The 19020-nt window shown below is 50.8% G+C and overlaps 2 protein-coding genes across 6 annotated transcripts in view; one reads left to right on the forward strand and one right to left on the reverse strand.

The window, feature by feature from the left end:
• CEP164 (centrosomal protein 164) overlaps positions 1-16471 on the forward strand; it is a 43674-nt gene extending 27203 nt beyond the window's left edge. For 3 of the 4 annotated variants that reach the window (XR_007380950.1, XR_007380951.1, XR_007380952.1), the window contains 15 exons: positions 233-376; positions 563-646; positions 1035-1103; positions 1463-1641; positions 2089-2215; positions 2637-2704; positions 2909-3116; positions 3579-3686; positions 4688-4802; positions 5362-5727; positions 6193-6259; positions 6805-6912; positions 7710-13149; positions 13983-14034; positions 15174-16471. Coding sequence is in view for 1 of the 4 variants with exons in the window: in XM_048968527.1 (XP_048824484.1) it covers positions 233-376; positions 563-646; positions 1035-1103; positions 1463-1641; positions 2089-2215; positions 2637-2704; positions 2909-3116; positions 3579-3686; positions 4688-4802; positions 5362-5727; positions 6193-6259; positions 6805-6912; positions 7710-7809 (1743 nt within the window). In the remaining 3 variants the exon portion in view is untranslated. Of the gene's footprint in view, positions 1-232; positions 377-562; positions 647-1034; positions 1104-1462; positions 1642-2088; positions 2216-2636; positions 2705-2908; positions 3117-3578; positions 3687-4687; positions 4803-5361; positions 5728-6192; positions 6260-6804; positions 6913-7709; positions 13251-13982; positions 14035-15173 lie in introns of those variants that run through there. The other variant, XM_048968527.1, reaches the window with a different exon arrangement.
• A 1054-nt stretch (positions 16472-17525) lies between these two features.
• Positions 17526-19020, reverse strand: part of DSCAML1 (DS cell adhesion molecule like 1) — a 79178-nt gene continuing 77683 nt past the window's right edge. For both annotated transcript variants that reach the window (XM_048968525.1, XM_048968524.1), the window contains exon 33: positions 17526-18408. In XM_048968525.1, the coding sequence (XP_048824482.1) occupies positions 17966-18408 (443 nt within the window). In that variant the 3' untranslated portion in view covers positions 17526-17965. The remainder of the gene's footprint in view (positions 18409-19020) is intronic.

The following is a 19020-nucleotide window of genomic DNA, read 5'->3' on the forward strand; positions in this document are numbered from 1 at the left end:
CACACAGTCAGCAGTGTATGACAAAGCCCTATCATGGGTCATTTCTTCTTTCCTGAGCCATCTTCATAATGATATTGTGCCTACAAGCAGCAGGCTTTAATCTTGCTGAAATTGTTATTTGCTAAGGACATGTTGTGTGATGAGCTGGTTATACAGAGCGTGTGTCCTCTGTGTTCATGGCTTGCTGAAGGGTTTCACTCGGCCGCCTTTTCTCGTTTGTATTCTGTGACAGGAAAGAAAGCAAAGAGCAGAGCTGTTGGAAGGCCTGCGAGGTGAGATGGCTCGCCTCCGACAGCTCCATGAAGCAGAGGTGAAAACTCTGCAGGCAGAGCTGGATGAACGTCTGACCGCACTGCAGCACAGGCATGGGGAGAAGGTGAGCAGAACCCTGCTTGGCAGTTTGGGACTCGGCTGCTTGGGTACTGCGACACCTCCGTGCATCTGCCACCCTCTGTAGCCAACAGAAATACAAGTGGCAGGTCATTCTCTCCTGGTGGCAGAGCTCTGCCTGGTGGGTGAGGAGCTTGTGCCATTCACTCTTTAAGGTGACATTTCTGTGCAGGAAAGAAGACTCCAGGATTCAGAAAATGAGCTTGAAATACGTGCAAGGAACATTAAAGCAAGATCAGTGCAGCTGCTTAGCCAGGTGAGTCAGCTGTGTTGGGCTTGAGACATTTCCTTGCCTGAGCTGCTCCCCTGGCTGCTTCCTGGCTGGGTTGTATTTGGCACCCAAGTTACCAGGTTTCAAGATAAAACTTCTGTCATGAGGGCTAAGTGTTCTTAGTAGCACAGTCTCACAGTTAGTGGTATTTGTGGTGAAAGTCAGTGCCTTGGCAGTGCTCCTCTGTTTTGGGGGGCAGTATATGAATTCTGTCACTTACAGGATGGGATGAAGCAAAACAGAGATCAGTGTTCAGGTAATCTTGAATTATCTTGAAAATTAGGCTCTGTATTTCAAGTGTTGTTGAGCATCAGCAGTCTCCTCTACTGGTATCTCTATGTTCTGATAGTTCTGCTTTTTCTGCTGTGTCTAGGAGGAGTCTCTGAGAAGGAAAAAGCAGCAGCTGCTAGATGAAGACAGACGGACTGAGCGAGAACGAGATGTATGTATGCCTTGGCTCTGCAAAGGATCTGTGCTGCTTTGGTTTTGGGGATGGGAAGGGGAACACACTAGAACCATGGCTTAAAAAATGAAAGCTATGTTGTTTTCTAAACTGTGAGTTTGCAAGTTCCCTCCTGCCCCTTTGGCTTGACCTGGAGAATCTTCCTGCTGGGAGTTTGGTTAGCTCAGAGGTATTTCCCCAAAAGAGCAGGCAGTCTTGTTCCCCTGGGATTGATGTGTGATGTGTGTTTGTAGCTCTGGGGCCTCCCATGAACTGTGCAGATAGCAGAAGTCTCTTGCATGCAGTGTGCATTCAGTCCATTGTCAGGGAAGCCTGAGAGATTTTTTGTTTGTTACCAGGAAGCTGCTTTAGCTTCTCAACTCCGCCTGGAGGAGAACCGGAAGGAGCACACCAACCTTCTTGAGTCCATCTGGCAACTGCGTAAGGCTCTTGAGGAGCTCCAGGACCAGAAAGCTGAGCTGGAGGCCCAGGTGGATTTGCTGCAGACTCGAAGCCAGAGGCTGCAGAAGCGTATCAGGTGTGTGTGTGTGTGTGTGTGAGAGATTTCCTCTAGTGCTCAAAATCTACCTGGTTACTGGTGTTGTCTGCAGGTGTTGCACGAGCAGTTCAGCTGTGCCTAAGAGCAGTGGCAGTAGGCTGTCTTAATGGTCGTTGTCAAACTGCTTTGCTACTGTCTGATGTACCCCAGCCCTGGGTATAGAAGTCTGTATCTGAAAACTGCTATATGAAGTCTCTTATTTGTATTTATTCCTGTATGTGGGGAAAAAAACTGTATGAGACAGCAGCTGTAAGCTGTTGTGAATCCTTGTCGTCAGCATGTTTCTGTGTTCCCACTTGTCTTTCATGTCTGGCCCTTTCCTGTCTGGAATCTGGAGGTTGCTTTGGACACTTGCTGGTAGTTTACTGGGCTAGGAGGACCTGCAGTCTAATGAATTGCTGCCATTGTTGCCTTTTCATGTGGCAGTGAGCTTGAGGCAGCTGTCAGGAGCAAGCAGGAGACTTTGAAAGAATTGGAGGCAGAAGAAAGTGCGGAGTCTCCCAGAAGGAAAGCTGAGCTCCATGTTGAAGACCTGAGAGAAACTATTCATGCTGTGAGTAGAGCTGTCTGCAAAGGCATTTGCCTCGTGAGATCTGAGGCTGTAACTTTGTGAAAATTCCAGCCTTGGCTCTTTCTGCCTAAGCTCGTTTCAGATGCGTTGATGCATTCTTCTTTGCCAGAAGACATCAATGTTTTGTACTCCTTGTTGCTTTCTGCCTATTATTAGGGGAAAAGGAGCGTGGGATGCCTGAGTGCCCTTGAAGTCAAAAGCAGGACTTGAGTGGGAGATGGAAATGTCTCTTACTTAAAATATCACACAACAAAATATCCCCAGCACTGGTCTTGGATCAGGGCAATAATACAGTGATGTCATCCAGACATCCATTTTTGCCCCTAATTTGATTCTAATGGGATCCTGGGGTTCAATTTTCTTGTGCATATCTATCAGTGTTTGAAACGTTTCCACTCTTCAGCATTCATCCAGAGAGCCTGCTTCCCCGCCTTCTCAAAACCATGAAGACAGCAACTTCCAGTTTGATCAGTGAGTATCTGTGTACCAGCTACTTCAGAAAATGTGGTTCTCTTGTGTTTGTTTGGTTTTTTTTTCCTTGGGTTTTAGAAGCAGATGTTTTTGCTTGAGTTTTATATGCATTGCACATACAGTTTATTTTGGGAGGGATCTGCATGAGGCTTGCTGGATGGAAAGGCCAGCACAGAAGGCCAGAATTGTACCTCTTTCTTATAGAGTCAGGAGCTACATCTCTGCTGAAGGAATCTCCATCAGAAAAGCCAAGGAATTCCTGGTGCGTCAGACCCACTCCATGAGGAAAAGACACACAGCACTGAAAGCTGCAAAGCAGCAGTGGCACCAAGATGTGCAGAAAGCACAGGAGGTGGTGCAAGATCCTGACAACTCCCAGCTCCTGGAGGGAATGCGCAAGAACCTGGAAGAGGTGAGTCACTGAGCACTGGCAGGCATCCATCCCATCAGCAGGGACAGGCTCACAGTTGTAGCTCTGCAGCAGCCTCTCTCTTGCTTGAAAACTGATCCCTGAGTACTTGTCAGTTCTGCTGATACATCAACCAAAGACAGGGAAAAGGTCTTCATTTCCTTCATTGACAGAGCACTCCTATTTGCAGATTTTTGCTGCAAAGCTGTTGACTCTGTTGGATGCAGGATTAGGAAGTGACACCCCTTTTTCCGTGCAGCGATGTTGCCTTAGCCTTGTTCTTTCCCTTCTGCACATTCCTTTTTGTTGCTCTGCGGGACTTGGGAGCAGTTTAAATCCAGCAGCATGATTTCTTGTGCCAAGTAGAAATGAGATGGTGAAAATCACCGTGACCACTAAAGTAGATAATTTCCTGTTGTTCTTGGGTAATTTTCCTCCTTGGCATTGCTGTTTGGTCCACTGCAGGAAGCCAAGCAGCTGGACAAGATGAAGTCGGCTATGCGGAAAGGACAGGTGCTGCTGAAGAAGAAGGAAGAGAAGCTAAGCCAGCTGGAGTCGTCCTTGTTGGAGGAGGTAAGCACAAGCATCCTGCTTGGACCTGCCCAGCTGCGCTCCCAGTTTGCAGAGCTGTTGGCCTCCTCCCATAGGCAGGAGTCTCTGCAGAGCTTTTGGCTGTGTTGTGCTTTGAGAGCAGACTGATGGGTCTGTGAGAAGAGTGGGAGAGAGTAGGCGAGACAAAGAGCTGGAGAGAATGACTGTGGTGCACATGATTCACCAGGTCTGAGGTTTGAGATGGAGAGTTTGTCCCATGATTGCAGCTTGCCAGTCAAGGCTACTGGCATCAGGGTTTGAGTTGGTTGGAAAAAAATCTGCTAAATGAGCCCTCAAAGCTTCTTAGATCAGAAGCAAATCTATGTTAACGCTGATATGCAGATTACAATATAAACTGAACTCCAGTTAGAATTGTTAGATATTTTATTAACTGTCTGTGACTTGGGCAAGATGGCAAGTATTTCCCTTTGCTGATGGCATCTGGACTCAGCGTTAAGCATATGACCCAGAAAGCAACCTGAAAAATCGGCATGATTTTTGCCTAGAGAGAACGAGGGCAAGTCACCTCGTGTGAGGTGGAATCCACTTTACTTTCCTGTTCAGGACAGATCTTGGAATCTGTCCAGCTCTGCTTGAGAGCATGTGGCCTTAGAGCAGCAGTGTAGATGTGAATGCAGAAGACTTCTGGTGGCCGAGCACTTTCTGTTGGTGCAAAGAGATGACCCAACCTGCAAGAGCTATAAGGCATATTTGATGCACAGAACATTTTGACTTCTGCCTGGAAGGGCTGGTTCATGCAGCTGTTAAATTTGGCCTCCAGTGAATGCACGTGCTTCTTTCAGAGGCCACACAGTCTCTTTACTTTTCAAACATTGCTGTTGGAGTCGCAAGACTCTCTTTTCATCTGTTCTGTGCCTGACCATGCAGTCCTGCCTGCGTAGATGAGCTGTAAGCAGTAGTCCAATGGCTTTGCTGTTGCAGAGACAGAAAGCAGGTTTTATTTGCAATGTTTCCCTTATCAGCTTTCAGATGAAGATACACTAAGGAGTGTTGCGTGCAAGAAGATGGTGACTTTTGATCTCAGCAGCTCTGAGGACACAAACAGTATATCCAGTGCAAACGTACATTTGCCAAAGTGTAAGTTTCTGACTGGTTTGATACTCTGTGCTCAATGTTTTTTGCAGTGCCTGGCTTTCCCTTTTGCCTCTCAGTTGTATGTAAGGCTGTTCCTGTTTGTACTCATTTCAGTCTAAGGCAGCTTTGCTATTTATGACTGAGACTGCTCTGTATGTAACACTTTGCTTGAGAAACTTATTTCCTGCCTGTAGTGGTGTATGAGAGGGATGGAATCTGTGCATGAACTTGCCTCTTAAATCTACCCTTATTTTTACTGTGGAGTGTAAAACATGGCTTCAGCTGTTCCTTCTTTGCTGCTACGGAGCTGTCACGCTCTGTCAGTGTCCAGGCTTCCTCCTCACATCTCTGTCAGGAGAAGTTGGTAGTTTCCCATGTCTGCTGCCTGTGCTATTTGCCTTCTGTTCCTTTAAAATTAATCTTTGTCTCTGGTGCTCTGTCTGTGAGCAGAGACTGATCAAACTCAGCTCACTGTGGCGCAGCACAAAGTGAGTCCTGATAAGGAGACGGTGTCTCCCTCACCTTTCCAGTGATTCCTTTTTTCCCTTCTCTCCTCTGCTAGCTGACCTGCGATCAGAGGTGCAGATTGCCCTACAGCAGGACAAGATCCAGTACTTGACAAACTCTGTGCAGCACATCACCAACGAGCTGAATGGGGTCCTTGGCGTTCTGAGCTCTCTGAACACCCTCCAGCCTCCACTCCTCACTTCAACACAAGTGCCCCTGCAGGTTCCCTGTGACAGCATTCCTCTTTCTACGTATTCCACCTTGGCAGGATTGCAGGCAGGTGCCTCCTCGAGGCCCTCTGCTGGGCTGTCTGTGCCTCACCAGTGGGCCTGGGGCACTGGGCTGAGCTCCAGCCGCTCCTTCGTGGCTGGGCAGTCAGTGGACCGTTTCCTGGCAGAGAAGTGGCACAAGTACTTTCCAGGTAGGTCTCCTGTCCTTACTCCATCTCACTGCTTGCTTACGACTTCTGATTTCAGTGCTGTGTGTTCTAATCAGCTCATCATGCCAACCTGTACTGCTGTTGAGAGTAGTGCTAATAAGATCAAGAACGAGAACCTCATTCCTGGTAGTACAATCTATGTCCAACCATGTTATCCTGCCTCTAGAAAAGTTTGGCCTCTGACATACACAGGAGAGAAGTTATTAAAGAAATGAGCAAAAAGGAATCCAGATCTTGCAGCAGCCTCCTGTGGATTGGAGATAGGGTTCACCATCTCAGCTTCCTTTATAACAACACTGAGCTCTTGGCAGATGGCTCCACTTGTAGGGATGGCGTGTCCATAACAGGAAAGCAGATGCATTCAGATTATAAAGCCTGTTGATTTTTTCAGTGAGGGGGGACCCTCACTAAATTGTGTATTTAATGTATTTAATGTTTGTTTCCCAGGTGGGTTCCCATCATCCAGTGGAAGTTCTGGTCCTTCAGACAACAAGCTGGGATATGTACCTGCAAGGTGAGTGTCTTTTTGAGTGTTCTTTTTTTCATTGTATTGCCTTTATTTGCCTGGAATAAGTTTTAAATTAGGTGATTTTGTTTCTTACCTACTTGTTCAGTGAAGCAAATTAGATATTAAGAAGATAAATTAGATACCATTGGTTACTCACTGCCACATGCCTTGAGACAGCAGCTGTATTTCAGAAGCCAGAGCTGTGCAGCTAACACTGATCTCAGGAGCAGAATCCAAGGGTGCCAGCTGTCTCCAGGCAGAACTCTGGCTGGCTCTGCTGTGGCAAGTGTCACTGGAGGGGTGACACTGCAGGCTGCCTGCCAGCTGAGCCTTTCTGATGCTACGCAGGCTGAAGGAAGGACAGCAGCTAGGTGGGATGGGGGGCTGTTGCTGCTCCAGCTCTCCTTTGTGATGTGGCTGTGCAGAACAGTTAGAGCTCAGAAGAGGTTGCTTGTTAACCTTGGCTCTTTCTTTAGCTATGCTTTTTCTCATCTCTGAGTTTGTTTCTGTCTAAGCCCGTTTCCCACTTCTGTCTTTTTCTCTCCCAACAGTGAGCAGATGCGCGTGTTCCAGAGCCGTGAGTCAGACAAGATGAGTATTCAAGGAATGATTGAGACCAACAAGAAATGGCTAGAAGACTTCAAGAGTGATTCAAGGATGTATCCTTTGCCTGGGTCTGGTCTCTAATTGTAGTCCAGCTTCCTGCAGCAGGCAGGAGGAAACAGCGGGAGGTGAATGAATCAGGAGCCACTAAAGGATTGAACAGCAATTTTGAAGCCTTAGCCTCTATTTTAGTGTCCAGTTCTGCAAAAGAATGTTGTTTAGCAGTTGGAGCACGAGTGACCTGGTTTTTCCATCTTTGAGCTGTGCTTACCTGAGAGATTCTCCTTCCCTTCTCCCATTTGTGTTGTGAAACACAACAGTTGGAGACAGTAATGTGAGAATTTTGCCTGCTGCTGTAGGCATGTGGTTGGTGCAGTTGATACAGGCAGCCTGGTGTGAGGGAGCCATGAGCACAGCCAAAGCTGTGTGTGGCAGCTGTGACTTGCAAGGTGAGGTGGCCACACGGCTGTGCAGGGAGGCCCTGGGCTCCCTGGTGGAGTTGCCCTGTCTAACTCAATTTGGAGACGTATAAGTGAGTGAAACCTAATGGGAATGTTTCCAGGTTTGTGTTGTAACAGCATTATGTGGGGCTGGAAGTATCTCCTTTGCAGTGTACACTGATATTAGCAGCAAATCCCTCAGGCCCTCTGGTAGCACACGCTGTCCTGAGCGCAGCGCTCCTTTGAATTCCGTAATCCCCCTTTAATTCCATTTGACTTGGATGCAGAGGGCTGAAGGCAGCACGTGTGTGTGAGGCTGGTTCCTGCCCCTCAGTACCTGCCCTGTCTCCTGGCTGTGCTCATGCCTGCTAATCTCTTGTGTAAGCCATGCTTTTCCTTAACCCAGCTGTCAGACCTCTCTTCCCAGGCGCAGAGAAGCCCCCTGCCAGCAGCTCCAGCCTACTTCAGCTAGGGCTGGATGAAAACAGACAAATTAAAGTGTACCGTTACTGAAAGGTGGGACTTGATGTTTTCAGCCCTCAGCTCTGGGCACAGGACCTGGAGAGATGATAGCTGGGGGCTGTGCAGTCTCTCTAATGGTACGGTGGGTTTTGGTGATACCCAGCCATCTCTGTCTTTGTGCTGTGCCCTTGAAATAAAGTCTCTTTACAAGAGAGTGGAGGGAGGAGGAAGTGAAGTTCCCAGGTGGATTCTTCTAATCCTGTAATGTGTCCAAATATACTTTATAGACTGTTTAATCCAGTGGTGAAATATCAGGGCTTCAATAAATCAACAGTTCTCTCATTAGTATTCTAGAAACTGTGAGACATAGCTGTGAATCATGGAGAACTTTGAGTAACTGGTCAAGGGGGAGGACATGAATCTAACTGAGACTTTGCTAGAGGAAATGTATCAGGAAATGAGCCCACACTGATGCCCAACAAATGCTTAATTACAGATGAGCCAAGTCATCTGGCTTCTGTGGCGAGTGCATGAGCAGGGGAGAACGGGCAGCAAAATGGCTATAGAATTGGGAAACAGCAGATTTTGACTCTGGGAAATGTTCCTCTCTTCTGGTGTGGAAACAATAGGAACAAAACCAAGGGTGGTTTTCATGGCAGATATTGTAGGAGAGAGTTCCCTGTGTCCTCCTCTTTCTGCCAGGCTGGCCAGAACTGCGCAGCATAACTGTGCTATGGGAGCTCAGCTCATGTATTACAAATGTGCTGATGGCAACACGGAGCAGGGATGGCAGGAGAGCGAGCAGCAGTGTCTGCTGGTACAGGCAGTGCTGGGGAACTCAGCCTAGTGTGACTGCGAGGAGACAAAGCCCCATCTGCATCCTTCCCTGCCCTGGGGAAGGGGATGTGGAGCTCAGCAGCTGGGGCTCTTCCTGCACAGCAGGGCTGCGTGGCAGACCTGAGCGCTGGCCTCGCTGCTTGGAGCAGCTCTCCCAAAACCTTGAAACAAGGCTGGGAGCAGGGCTGGGGGTTGGCACACGCTGTGCTCCGATGTGAGCTCACACCTCAGCAGGTGGCTGTGGTTGTGGTGCTTTGGATGGGCTGCATTCAGAGCACAGCCACGTCCTGCTGGCATGCAGAGGTCGGCGGGGGCTGCTTGAACCAGAGGGGTGGGAGAAATCAGGCCGTGCTTTCATACCACTAAGTGGGGAAAGTGGTATTTGGTTGTTTTATCAGTCATTCCTCCGAGCTGACTTTAAATATTTAATGCTGTAAAAAAACGCTGTACCATTTGCTATTTTGTCTGATGAGAAGTCTGCATTTCAAGGGATCCCATCTGTGAGAAATCAGCTTCAAAGTCGCTCTCTCTGGAGACAGCTGAGGCGGGGAGGATGGCGAAGTTGCTGCTCTTCACCCTTCAGTGCTGTTTTGCTTCTCAGTGGCTAATGATGTGCAGCAGAGTAAAGCACAGCTCCCCCTTCCTGGCTGTTGTGCACTGGCACAGCATTGCAGCGATTTGTGCTGTGAGGGTGGCAGGGGAATGTTTACATGCCAATAGAAATATATTTTTGATGAACATTTTAAAACTCTCAGGAAGAATGTCCGTATTTGCATTTATTTTTATTCTTTTGGGGCTGAGCTCCTTAATATTTTCTAAATTCCTCAGCCAGCCTTTGTCCTGGGATCTTCTGCAGTGGGTAGCATCACGCTCGTGTCCTTGCTGAAGAAATCCCAGCTGGGCTGAGCTGGGAGACCTCATGTGACCACAGGGAATGGCAGCTGTGTGGGGCAATCCCTGCTCCATAGGAAGGGATGGATGGAAATGCAGATTTCCTGTCTGCTGTCAGATTATGCCAATCCCTGCCTAGAGGGATTTTGCTTTTGGTTTCCCAGCTCTTGGTGGAACACGTGGCAGAATCTCTAGTTATATTTTGGACTTCTGGCTCCCTGAAGGTGGGGGGAGGCTGTCAGCACGGTGGATGCTGCACCCAAAGCCGTGCAGCTGAGCTCAGGCTGCATTCTGAAAAGCATAGATTGGTGGTGTGGGGGAAGCGCCTGCTTTCTTAGCAATAATACATTTTGAAACATGTTTATTCTTCCTGTTGAAACTTGTGATCGCTGTATCTGGTTTTGTAAGCAAATTAAATCAACACGAGTCTGTTTTGTATGGGGTGACGTTTGCGGCTTTATTTTTGCTTGCTGAGCCATCCAGCTGTAGTCTCAGATAGCCAGCTCGTACTTACCTTTCACATCTTCCCCTCACTTTTCTCCAGGCTGCTTCATGTTTTGTCTTGTCAAGGTCATCTCTGGCAATTTTTAAGACCACTTCAGCTCGCTGTAGCTTTATTACCATTATTCTATTAAGCATCTGGCCACGGTAGCAAACGCAGGGGCAGATAGAAAGCTGGAAAACAAAACTACAAAAGCAATTCTTCACGGGGCTCTCAGCCAGCAGGACAGCTTTTCATGGGCTTGTATCCTGCCCTTTTCATAAAACTGTCATCCAGACTCATTACAATGGTTGTCTCCCTTCTGAGCTTCGTGTCAAGGCTGCGAGCCGGGCTGTGTGCCTGCAGAGCAAGGCCAGCCCTGCGGGAGGTGCAGGAGGGCTCCGGGTGCTCTCCTGGCTGCTTTGGCTCTGCCCTGGCTCCCTGGCATGTGTCGCCCTGCTGGGGAACGGGGCCTGGCTCTGGGGCTGCTCTTGGATAAAGCAGATTGGGTTAAAAGTGGTGAATGTGCAGCTGCTGTTTGAGGTCCTGTGCTGCTGCGTCGCTGGGTCACGTTCTCACCACCAAGGAGAGTTGGATCTGTGCTGTTATAGAATCGCAACAACCTGCAGGATCATCCAGTCCAACCCCCCTCCCATTCCTATCAGTACCACAAGCACTAAGCCATATCTCGCAGCTCCTCATCCAGGCGCCTCTTGAACGCTGCCAGGGACGGCGACTCCACCACCTCCCTGGGCAGCCATTCCAGTGCCTGACCACCCTCTGAGAGAAAAAGTTTCTCCTAATATCCAACCTAAACCTCCTCTGGTACAACTTCTGGCCGTTTCCTCGGATCCTACTATTTGCCTGGGAGAAGAGGCCAGACCCTTTTGCACCGCAGCCTCCCTTCAGGAAGTTGTACAGTGCAGTGAGGTCTCCCCTGAGCTCCTCTTCTCCACACTGAACAATCCCAGCTCCTTCAGCCACTCCCCATAAGATTTGTGCTCCAGACCCCTCACCATTTTCATTGCCATGGTCCTCTGCCCACGGTTTGGTCCTTTCCCTTCCCACCACCTGCCAGCAGCCGTGGGACTCCACAATCCGCTCTTCCCTCTGCCTGTTTGCTCCTCTGGGACTTTTCAAGGTGGTCTGGTTAAAACCTCAGCTTGTCTTCTCTCTAAACACTGGAGTGAAGGCTCCGGTGCTGGGAGGCTGCAGGTGTGTAACAGGGACAATGACAGAAGTGCTAGGGAGAGGGAGTTCAGCTCCTGCCCTTGGTTTTCCACCTCTGACTTCAGCACAGCTGGAAATCCTGGCTTCAGATGGATGGGGATGGGAGAACTCTGACAACTGTAATATGATTTGAGCTCCTGGTACAGCAGCAGCAAGACACAAAGACAAATGTGGTCCTGGGATGCACGAGGCATGAAGACACACGGAGGGGCTGTGCTGCTGCTGTGCACAGCTGTGCTCTGCATGCAGGGGGATGGAAGGAAGGAAGGCAGTTGCTGCTGTGCGTGCTGGGGAGTGAGGGGAGCTACTGAAGCTGTAGGACAGATGAGGTGCAGGAAGAATCTGTTGGCCGTGTAGAAATGGTGGGCAATGGCTAGATGCACGTCCTTAAGAGCAAAACACAAACCACCCCCAGACCTTGAATTGCACGTTGTCCTGCTCAGCTATAGCAAATACGATGCCACAGACCTGAGCATGCTGTTGAGCCCATGTAATAACTGAAGCAATCAAGTCTCTTGGTTCCCTACAGCTCTTCTGAAGCAGCTGCTGGGCAAAGAGCACGGGATGGCACTGAGAAACCCAAATTCACATCTGGACTCTGCAGGCCTTTTGGGTGCGGGAGGCAGTGCTGTCATCCTGCTGAGAAGCAATCCAAAACAGAGCCATGGGTCTGGGTGTGTGAGTGTGCATAGGTCTGCACAGGTACATAAGGAAGAAGAGGATTTGCTTTTCCTGGAATGCTGGTGCTGCATACGTTGGAGAAATTCAACGATTAGAAGAGCAAGAGGACAGAGCGTGATTATGGTGCCAGGATGAACACAAGCTGTAAGCTCATTAAGGAGCTTGGAGTCGGCCTGCTGGAGGAGGGGGCGCTTCAGTCACTGCTGCTCAGAGACCACAGTGCATCACTGCCAGAGCTTTGGCTTCCCAGGACGGTGGGAGACTCTCGGAGACCGCAGCCATGCTGGGGACCCTGATGACAGCACTGTTTTTTGTGGTGAGAGCATTTGGACAGGTGAGTTGGAGCTGGCAGTAGGTAGGATTTAATGCTTTTTGTCTTATTTCTAGAAGCGTGGGGGTTGTTATCTTGTCAACTCTAAGCTGGTTTGAGCACATTTGAATTTCTGTGGCTGTAGCAAAGTAGATCTAACAGCTGCTTTGCAGAGAACTGCAAAGTGCAGGTACTTAGGCTTTCCAGTCTGGTGCCTTGGTGCCGCAAATGGGGAGCAAATTGGAGCAAATTGGGATTGGAAGGCAGGAAAACCACCCCTGCTTGCTGCTGGGGGCACCTGACCCTATAGCTGGGGGCACCTGAGCCCTTGGAGCTGGGGGAAGGGGATGAGGATTCCACGCTTGTCTGGTGGGACACATCCTAAAGCCCTCCTGAGCAGGAGGGTCACCTGAACTTAACACAGTGCCACACGGCATCAGCTTTATCCATAACATCCGTGTTTGCTTTCACGACTTGCTTAGCTTTAGTTCTTGTCATTTAAGAGCTCAGCAGCACAATCTGCTGCCTCTGTATCTTTCCTTCCTGACCTGCTGCTTGCGACCCTGTAGTCATCTCTGATGGCAAGCATGAAGTCAGGTGGAGGAGGAGGAGAGGGCAGCAAGCATTCTCGTGGGCTGTGAGTCCCATGCTGGCTGTGCACTGTGGGACCAGGACCTGTGAGAACACCCAGTGAGAATTGCCCATCAATGGTGCCAGGATGACAAGCTGAGCATCGCCACTGTTAGCAAGGGTGTGATCAGTGTTGATGTGCACGCAGGAGCAGCTCTTCCTGTTGCTCATCCGCTTCTCCCCCGTTCTCTGACCTGCTGCAAATCCTCTCTCCATCCAGCTCGGGACCAGCCTGTTCCAAGAAGAGCCCCTGCCATACCTTGTGTACCAGCCTCTGCCCTGGCAGATCCAGTGTGTGACACAGAGCCGCCGCACCAGCCGGGACAGCGATGTGAGTGCTGGATTTAGCTGGAGAAGGCAACTGGTAGGGAGGAGAGGGCTTGTTTGCTGGCCTTGTGCAGCCCTAGGCCTTTCTCTGGCAGTGCAGTGGCAGCGTGGGGCACCTGTTGTACCCAGAGAGTGCTGCCAGGCTGCCTCACTGCTCTGTGCTGGCATTGGGAGGCCCTTGGTTGGTATGTATGGAAAGTAGGGTGCCTGGCATGCATGGGGCTGCAGCGAGGGCAGGGATTGATGCAGAGCTCAAATAAAGAGCAGCAAACATCTGTTAACCAAACAGTCTGCTTGGAACAGAAGGTCTGGGCAAGGGGGAGAGATTTGTTCTTTCCCTTCAAAGACAGAGAATGGGGTAATTCTGGGAGGCAGGGCATGCTGAAAAATGTAGGTTGGTGTTTGTAGCCAAACTCAAGCTGTTATCTTGCAGGGATGAAGATGTTCCTTAGCAGACCTGGCATCCCAGGGGCTGCAGCACTGTGATAGGAGCTAGAGCTGAGGAAACCAACCCAGTCAGTCCGGTTCCATGCTGGTTTGAAATGCACCCCTAGTGAGGTTAGGCTGTGCCAGCGTTCATCCTAAGGTGTTCCTAGCAAGTCTTCCAGATCAGATTTTTGATACAGAGCTTTCTGCTTCTCCTCGGAGGACTTCTCACAAATGCAAATTAATTAATCACTGCTCTTCAGGTTCTTTAAGGGAACAGTAAGTATTTTCAAGTTTCCCAAAGGGAATGGATAGCAGACAGCTCAGTGGAGCCCTGTCCCATTCAGTGCATCCCCGCTGGCTGGAAAGGACTGCTCCCACTGACTGCATTTCTGTTCTGTGCCTTTCTAGAGAGGCAGGAGCTCACGTCACAACAGCATCTACTCGATTTCTGGAGATAGAGGTGAGTGTGGAGCTGGGGGGGAGGCAGTGCTGACAGCACAGACAGCAGCATGTGTGTGTTTGATCCCTGCCTCCCCCTTCCCGTGCAGCCTGCCCCATTGGAACACGTGGCTTGGGCTGTCCCCCACTTTCCCTCCTCCCTGCTCTTCTTAGACCTCCAGCACTCAGCAAATAGGATTTGTCTGCTTCTATTCTCAGTGCACCCCGTCCAGTAATCGGATGAAGGCAGGTACAGCGATGCTGGGGTGGGTGCTGCCGCTCACCCTGCACGCTCCTCAGTTGAACAGCTCTGTCTCACCTGGCCGCTGTGCCGGGCTTTTCATTGCTGGGATCAGATGAAGGTCCCCTAAGGCTTCCTGGGCTGGCGGTGGCACTCGTGTTGGTTCAGCAGTGGGCTGTTATTGATGGGCTCTGTCACTGCTGAGCCTCGCCGAGCTCCTGCACCCGGTGTATTTCTCACAGAGCTGTCAGCAGCCCGCACAGCTGGGGGCTGGGCTCTGGAAGCTCACAGCTCTAAGTGCCCCCAGCGGCTCCCCAGCCTCTGGCATTTGATTTTTGCAGCGGGCAGGATTTACAGCTGACGATGTATCTTGTTAAGCAGGGCAGGAGGGAGCCGATTCCCAACGTGGACTTTTTTATGTATCTTTTTACTTCGCAATTTCTTTTAGGATGTGAATAAAAATGGGTTCAGGTGACATTGGTGAGTTTATACAGCAGCATCTGGCATCAAGATTTCTGATCGCTGCTCGGGGGGTGCTTAGCAGTGACACAGTCGGTTAAAAGAGCACTGCTGAGTGGCTTTGATTCAGTTCCTGTTGAATTTCACAATACTTCCCTAATGCCACATTAAGCGTGGAGTGGGGAGGGCTCCCATTTATCAGCGTGAGAGCTTTATTGCTGTACAGCGCTGGGCTTTTTTTTCTAATCTTATTTGTGTGTGTGAAAGTAAGTGAGTATCATACGTGGTGATTAAACGTGGGGAAGCTGAGGTCTTTGGGGAGTAAAGCTGTGTAAATAGAGGGCTTAGAGCTGCCGGGGAGGCTGGGCTTTTCTCTGCCTCCTTCTGTCCCTGTGTGTGCTGGTGGGCTCACAGCTTCCTGATATCCCTGTGCTCACGGAGCTCTTTGGTTCTCACCATAGGCAGCTTGACCCCCGATGCCAGCAGTGATGGCAAATTCTTCAGCGATCCCTCTGAGAAGGCAGCTCTCACCATCCAGACCCACTTCAGGAGATACCAGCAGCAGAAGCAGGGGAAGAAGTAGCTGCCTTGGCCGTCGTGCCCTGCACCGTCCCTCCTTTTGTGCGTCGCATTCCCCAGCGAGATTTGTGGCCGTGGTGACCCTGCTACCTAGCTCTTGGTGTGTGTAGATTGTCTGCTGGTCACTGAGATCCTTTTCCTGGTGGCTCCTTCCCTGGACAGCGTTGCCTTGAAGACCGAGGTGCAACCACGGGGCTCCTGGTGGGAGCCTGACATCCATGTGGCAGAGCTGGCATTTGCCAGCCTAGGTGGAAGCACAGTGCTGGGAGCTGCAAGCCTAGGATGTGGAGAATAGGGCACAAACAGCTAAGAGCAGTTTGCAGCAATTAAGCATCCAGGTGGGGCTCTTTCTCATCAGCTTCAGCCCTCCTCCGTGCCTCTGTTTTGGGCTGGAGCTGAGGCAGAGCAGTCACTTCTCCTTCCCTTGCTCTTGGACCTGAACAGTGATGTCCCCCAGGCTGTGTGCTTCAGGCACTGAGGGAGCAGGAGGTGTGCTGCATGCTGTCACCTGGTTTCTTCTTTTCTTGGGGGCTCCTGCCTTCAGAGTGGGGCTGGGCATGAGACTGTTGGGGCTGCTCCTTTCCCAGGCAGCCCCCTACCACCCCAGCCTTTGGCTTAGCTGCCTGTTGTCACTCGTTTCAGAGTTTTGCAGACCACAACACCTGTTCCACATCTGGCAGGGACAGGACCTGAGCTTCTCTTGATTTATAGCATCCATTTTTTGAGTGCTGGCTTTAGGATGTTGCAGGATGTTGAGAAAGATGAGAAAACAGAAGCAGAGGTGGGAGGTGCCAGACTGGGAAACCAGGAAGTGTTTGAGAAGCAGGTGAGGAGATCCAGGAGCTATGGCACAAATGGAAGGGCCAGGAGATGCTGACTGTGAGCAGTGATGCTCTGACCACTGCAATGTGTTCTCAGCTGCCTCTTTGCTGGCTACGGTGCTGGATTTTCTGTGCAGAGCTGCTGATGTTGTGTCCTTCACCTCCTGCCTCGTTGCTGTGCAAGGCAGTGAGCTCTGGGGCATCCTGGGGAGGGGCTGCAGCCGTGGCAAAGTGGAGCGGGGTCACGGGGAGGGGAAGGAGTGCTGGAGCAGCATGCTTGCCAAGCACCAGGAATTTGGCCTCTGTTAATGAATGCAAAGCCACAGTCTGGAACTGCTGGGGAAGGTGAGGTGGAGAATTCTTGCTAAGATGTAGAAGGAAATCTGTGCTAGCCGATTATAATAAAGACTTCGTAATCTGTTGTTCTTTTTATCTCGCTAATCCACTTACTCTCACAGCTGTGAACACACTTGCCTTTTCTTGCCTCCTCTATTTCAAGTCTGGGATTGATGTTTCAGAGCTGCACGGTTGCCTTGCTGTGACACAGCTCTGGGATGGGCTCTTGGCTCCATGCAAACTCTGCACAGGGTTTGATGTCTGAAATGCGCTTGAACTGTTTCTGCACTCTTGGAAACATGCTAGGAAAAGGCTGATTTGCTTTTCCATGCTTTCCACCGATTCAGAGGGAGCAGGAATGGTTTCATTTTACGAACGCTGCAAGGCAGACCCCATATGGGGGTGGGCTGATGAGGGCAGAGCTGCAGCCTCTGTGCTGTGCATCCATGGGGGCAGCTGTGCCTGGTCACTGCGTGCCTCCCAGCCTCACTGGCTCCTTCACGTTGTCCCTTCTTGTCTCCTTACCTTATAGCAAGCCACATACACTATTTCAGGACCTAAGAAGCCCTGTTGGAGCTGCACAACGTGACCTTCAGCATTAAGTTGCCATGAAATCCGTGTCCTCCTTGCATGCAAGTTGAAAAACTTGGCGTATCATCTCCGGCCACCTGTTAAACTGAGGGAGAGAAGTTGTGTAAAAGTAAATGCCATTCACAACAGCTCTTGGGATTTGTGCTTTAAGGAGGGGGCATTCCTGTCCGCCCCCAGCGCTCCTTGGCACAGGGCAGCTCTGACAGTCACCACAACTGATGAAAATACAAGAAACTGTCATTGCCGCTCATTTTCTGGGTCTCCCCTCCATAAAACCCACTGCTGCCAAGGCAGCTTCCGGCTTCGCTGGGTTTAAAGCGTTGTAGGACTGCAACAAGCAGATGGCAAAGGGGGATGTGCTGAGCAGCAGCAGCTAGCAGAGGTAATAAGGGGTGAATGAGAGCCCAATGCCAACAGCACTGGCACCAACTGCTGCCCTCCCCATCCTGGCCGGCGCTCAGCCACCGCAGAACACCCAGCTATAAACATAACCTTTATTGCACACAGCGCTGGTTTTTTTTTCATAGAAAAAGGTATTAACACATAAGCATTTGCAAATTGAAGCAACTCCTGTTGTTTTCAGAACAGTAAAATAGCATGCAATGTCTTTGAGACGTTCCTTTGTCAAAACCACCGACGAGATCAGGGGGGGAAAACAAAACAAAACAAAAAAAGTCGCCGAGTCTTTCCTTGTGCCCCTCTCAAAATGATGTGAAATATATATATGTTTACATATATATTATATTTTTTTTTCTTTTCATCTGTAACATCAAATTCTTTGTGCCCTGTTTTTTTGTTTTTTGTTCGTCTGTTTGTTTTCCATCTGGAGAAGAAGAAAATAGTTTCATTTATACAAAAGAGTTCCTTATGTACAGGTCCGTGATTTAAATAGAAATAGGGGCGGGCAGGGGCTGAGTCCGCGGCGCCTACACCAGCGTGTAGGACTTGGAGTAGGCTCCGGCGCCCTGCTTCTGCGCCCTGCCCGCGCCCGACGTGCTCATCTCCAGCAGCGAGTCCCGCGAGCCCCCGACCTTGGAGTGCGCGGCGGTGGCGGCGGCGGTGGCGGCGGGGGGCTCGGCAGGGGCGGCGGGCGCTGGGGCGGGTGCCGGCGCGGTGCTGGCCGCGGTGGGCATGGGTAGAGTCCTTTGAGGTAAGGTGGTGGAGGAGGAGGAGGAGGAGGAGGGAGGAGGAAGGCCCGGGGGTTTGGCGGCGGGGTCCAGCGTCAGGTGCCGGGCAGGGGGGTGGTAACCACGGGCCAGGCTGCGGATGGAGGCTTCGCGGGGAGGCACCACAGGGCACGGCTCGTGGGAGTCTGGCTTGCGGAAGAAGGCGTCCGACTTGACGTAGAGCGGGAGGTTGCAGTAATCGCCTGAGAGAGGGGAGAGGGGAGGTGAGGATGGGGAGCGGCGCGCACTGGGGGTGGAGCTGAGCGCCGCTGCCCGGACTGCGCTGTGCTACCGCGCTGGGGCTGTGATGGATTTCTGCTTTATGGCTATGGGACGTGTTGTGCGCTGCGCCTGCTGCTTTTCAGGGAATGGTTTGGGTGGAAGGGAGCTGAAGGCCGCCTGGTGCCGCTCCCTGCAGCGCACAGGGACACCCACAGCTCAGCAGTGCTCACAGCCCCGTCCAGCCTGACCTTGGCTGTCTGCAGGGACGGGGCACCACCGCCTCTCTGGGCAACCTGTGCCAGCGCCTCACCGCCCTCACTGCCAAACCTTCTTCCTCAATCTCCCCTTTTCATCTGAAACCATTTTCCCTTCTCCTCCATTTCTGGCATCACGCAAAGCAATGGAGAAGGAGCAGGATAGCAGCATCCCTCATGGTCTGAGTGCCTGTGATTTCCAAGCACCATGGCTCCCTCTTTTCCTACATCTGTGATCGTTGGAACATTTGTCTACAGATGTGCAACATCTGCAAGAGAGGGCTCCATTGAGATCAGGTGTACAACAGCTGGAAAAAGTTGGCCACATCTGTAGCAGCA

Source organism: Lagopus muta, chromosome 22, assembly GCF_023343835.1.
Source record: "Lagopus muta isolate bLagMut1 chromosome 22, bLagMut1 primary, whole genome shotgun sequence".
NCBI classification, from domain to species: Eukaryota; Metazoa; Chordata; class Aves; order Galliformes; family Phasianidae; genus Lagopus; species Lagopus muta.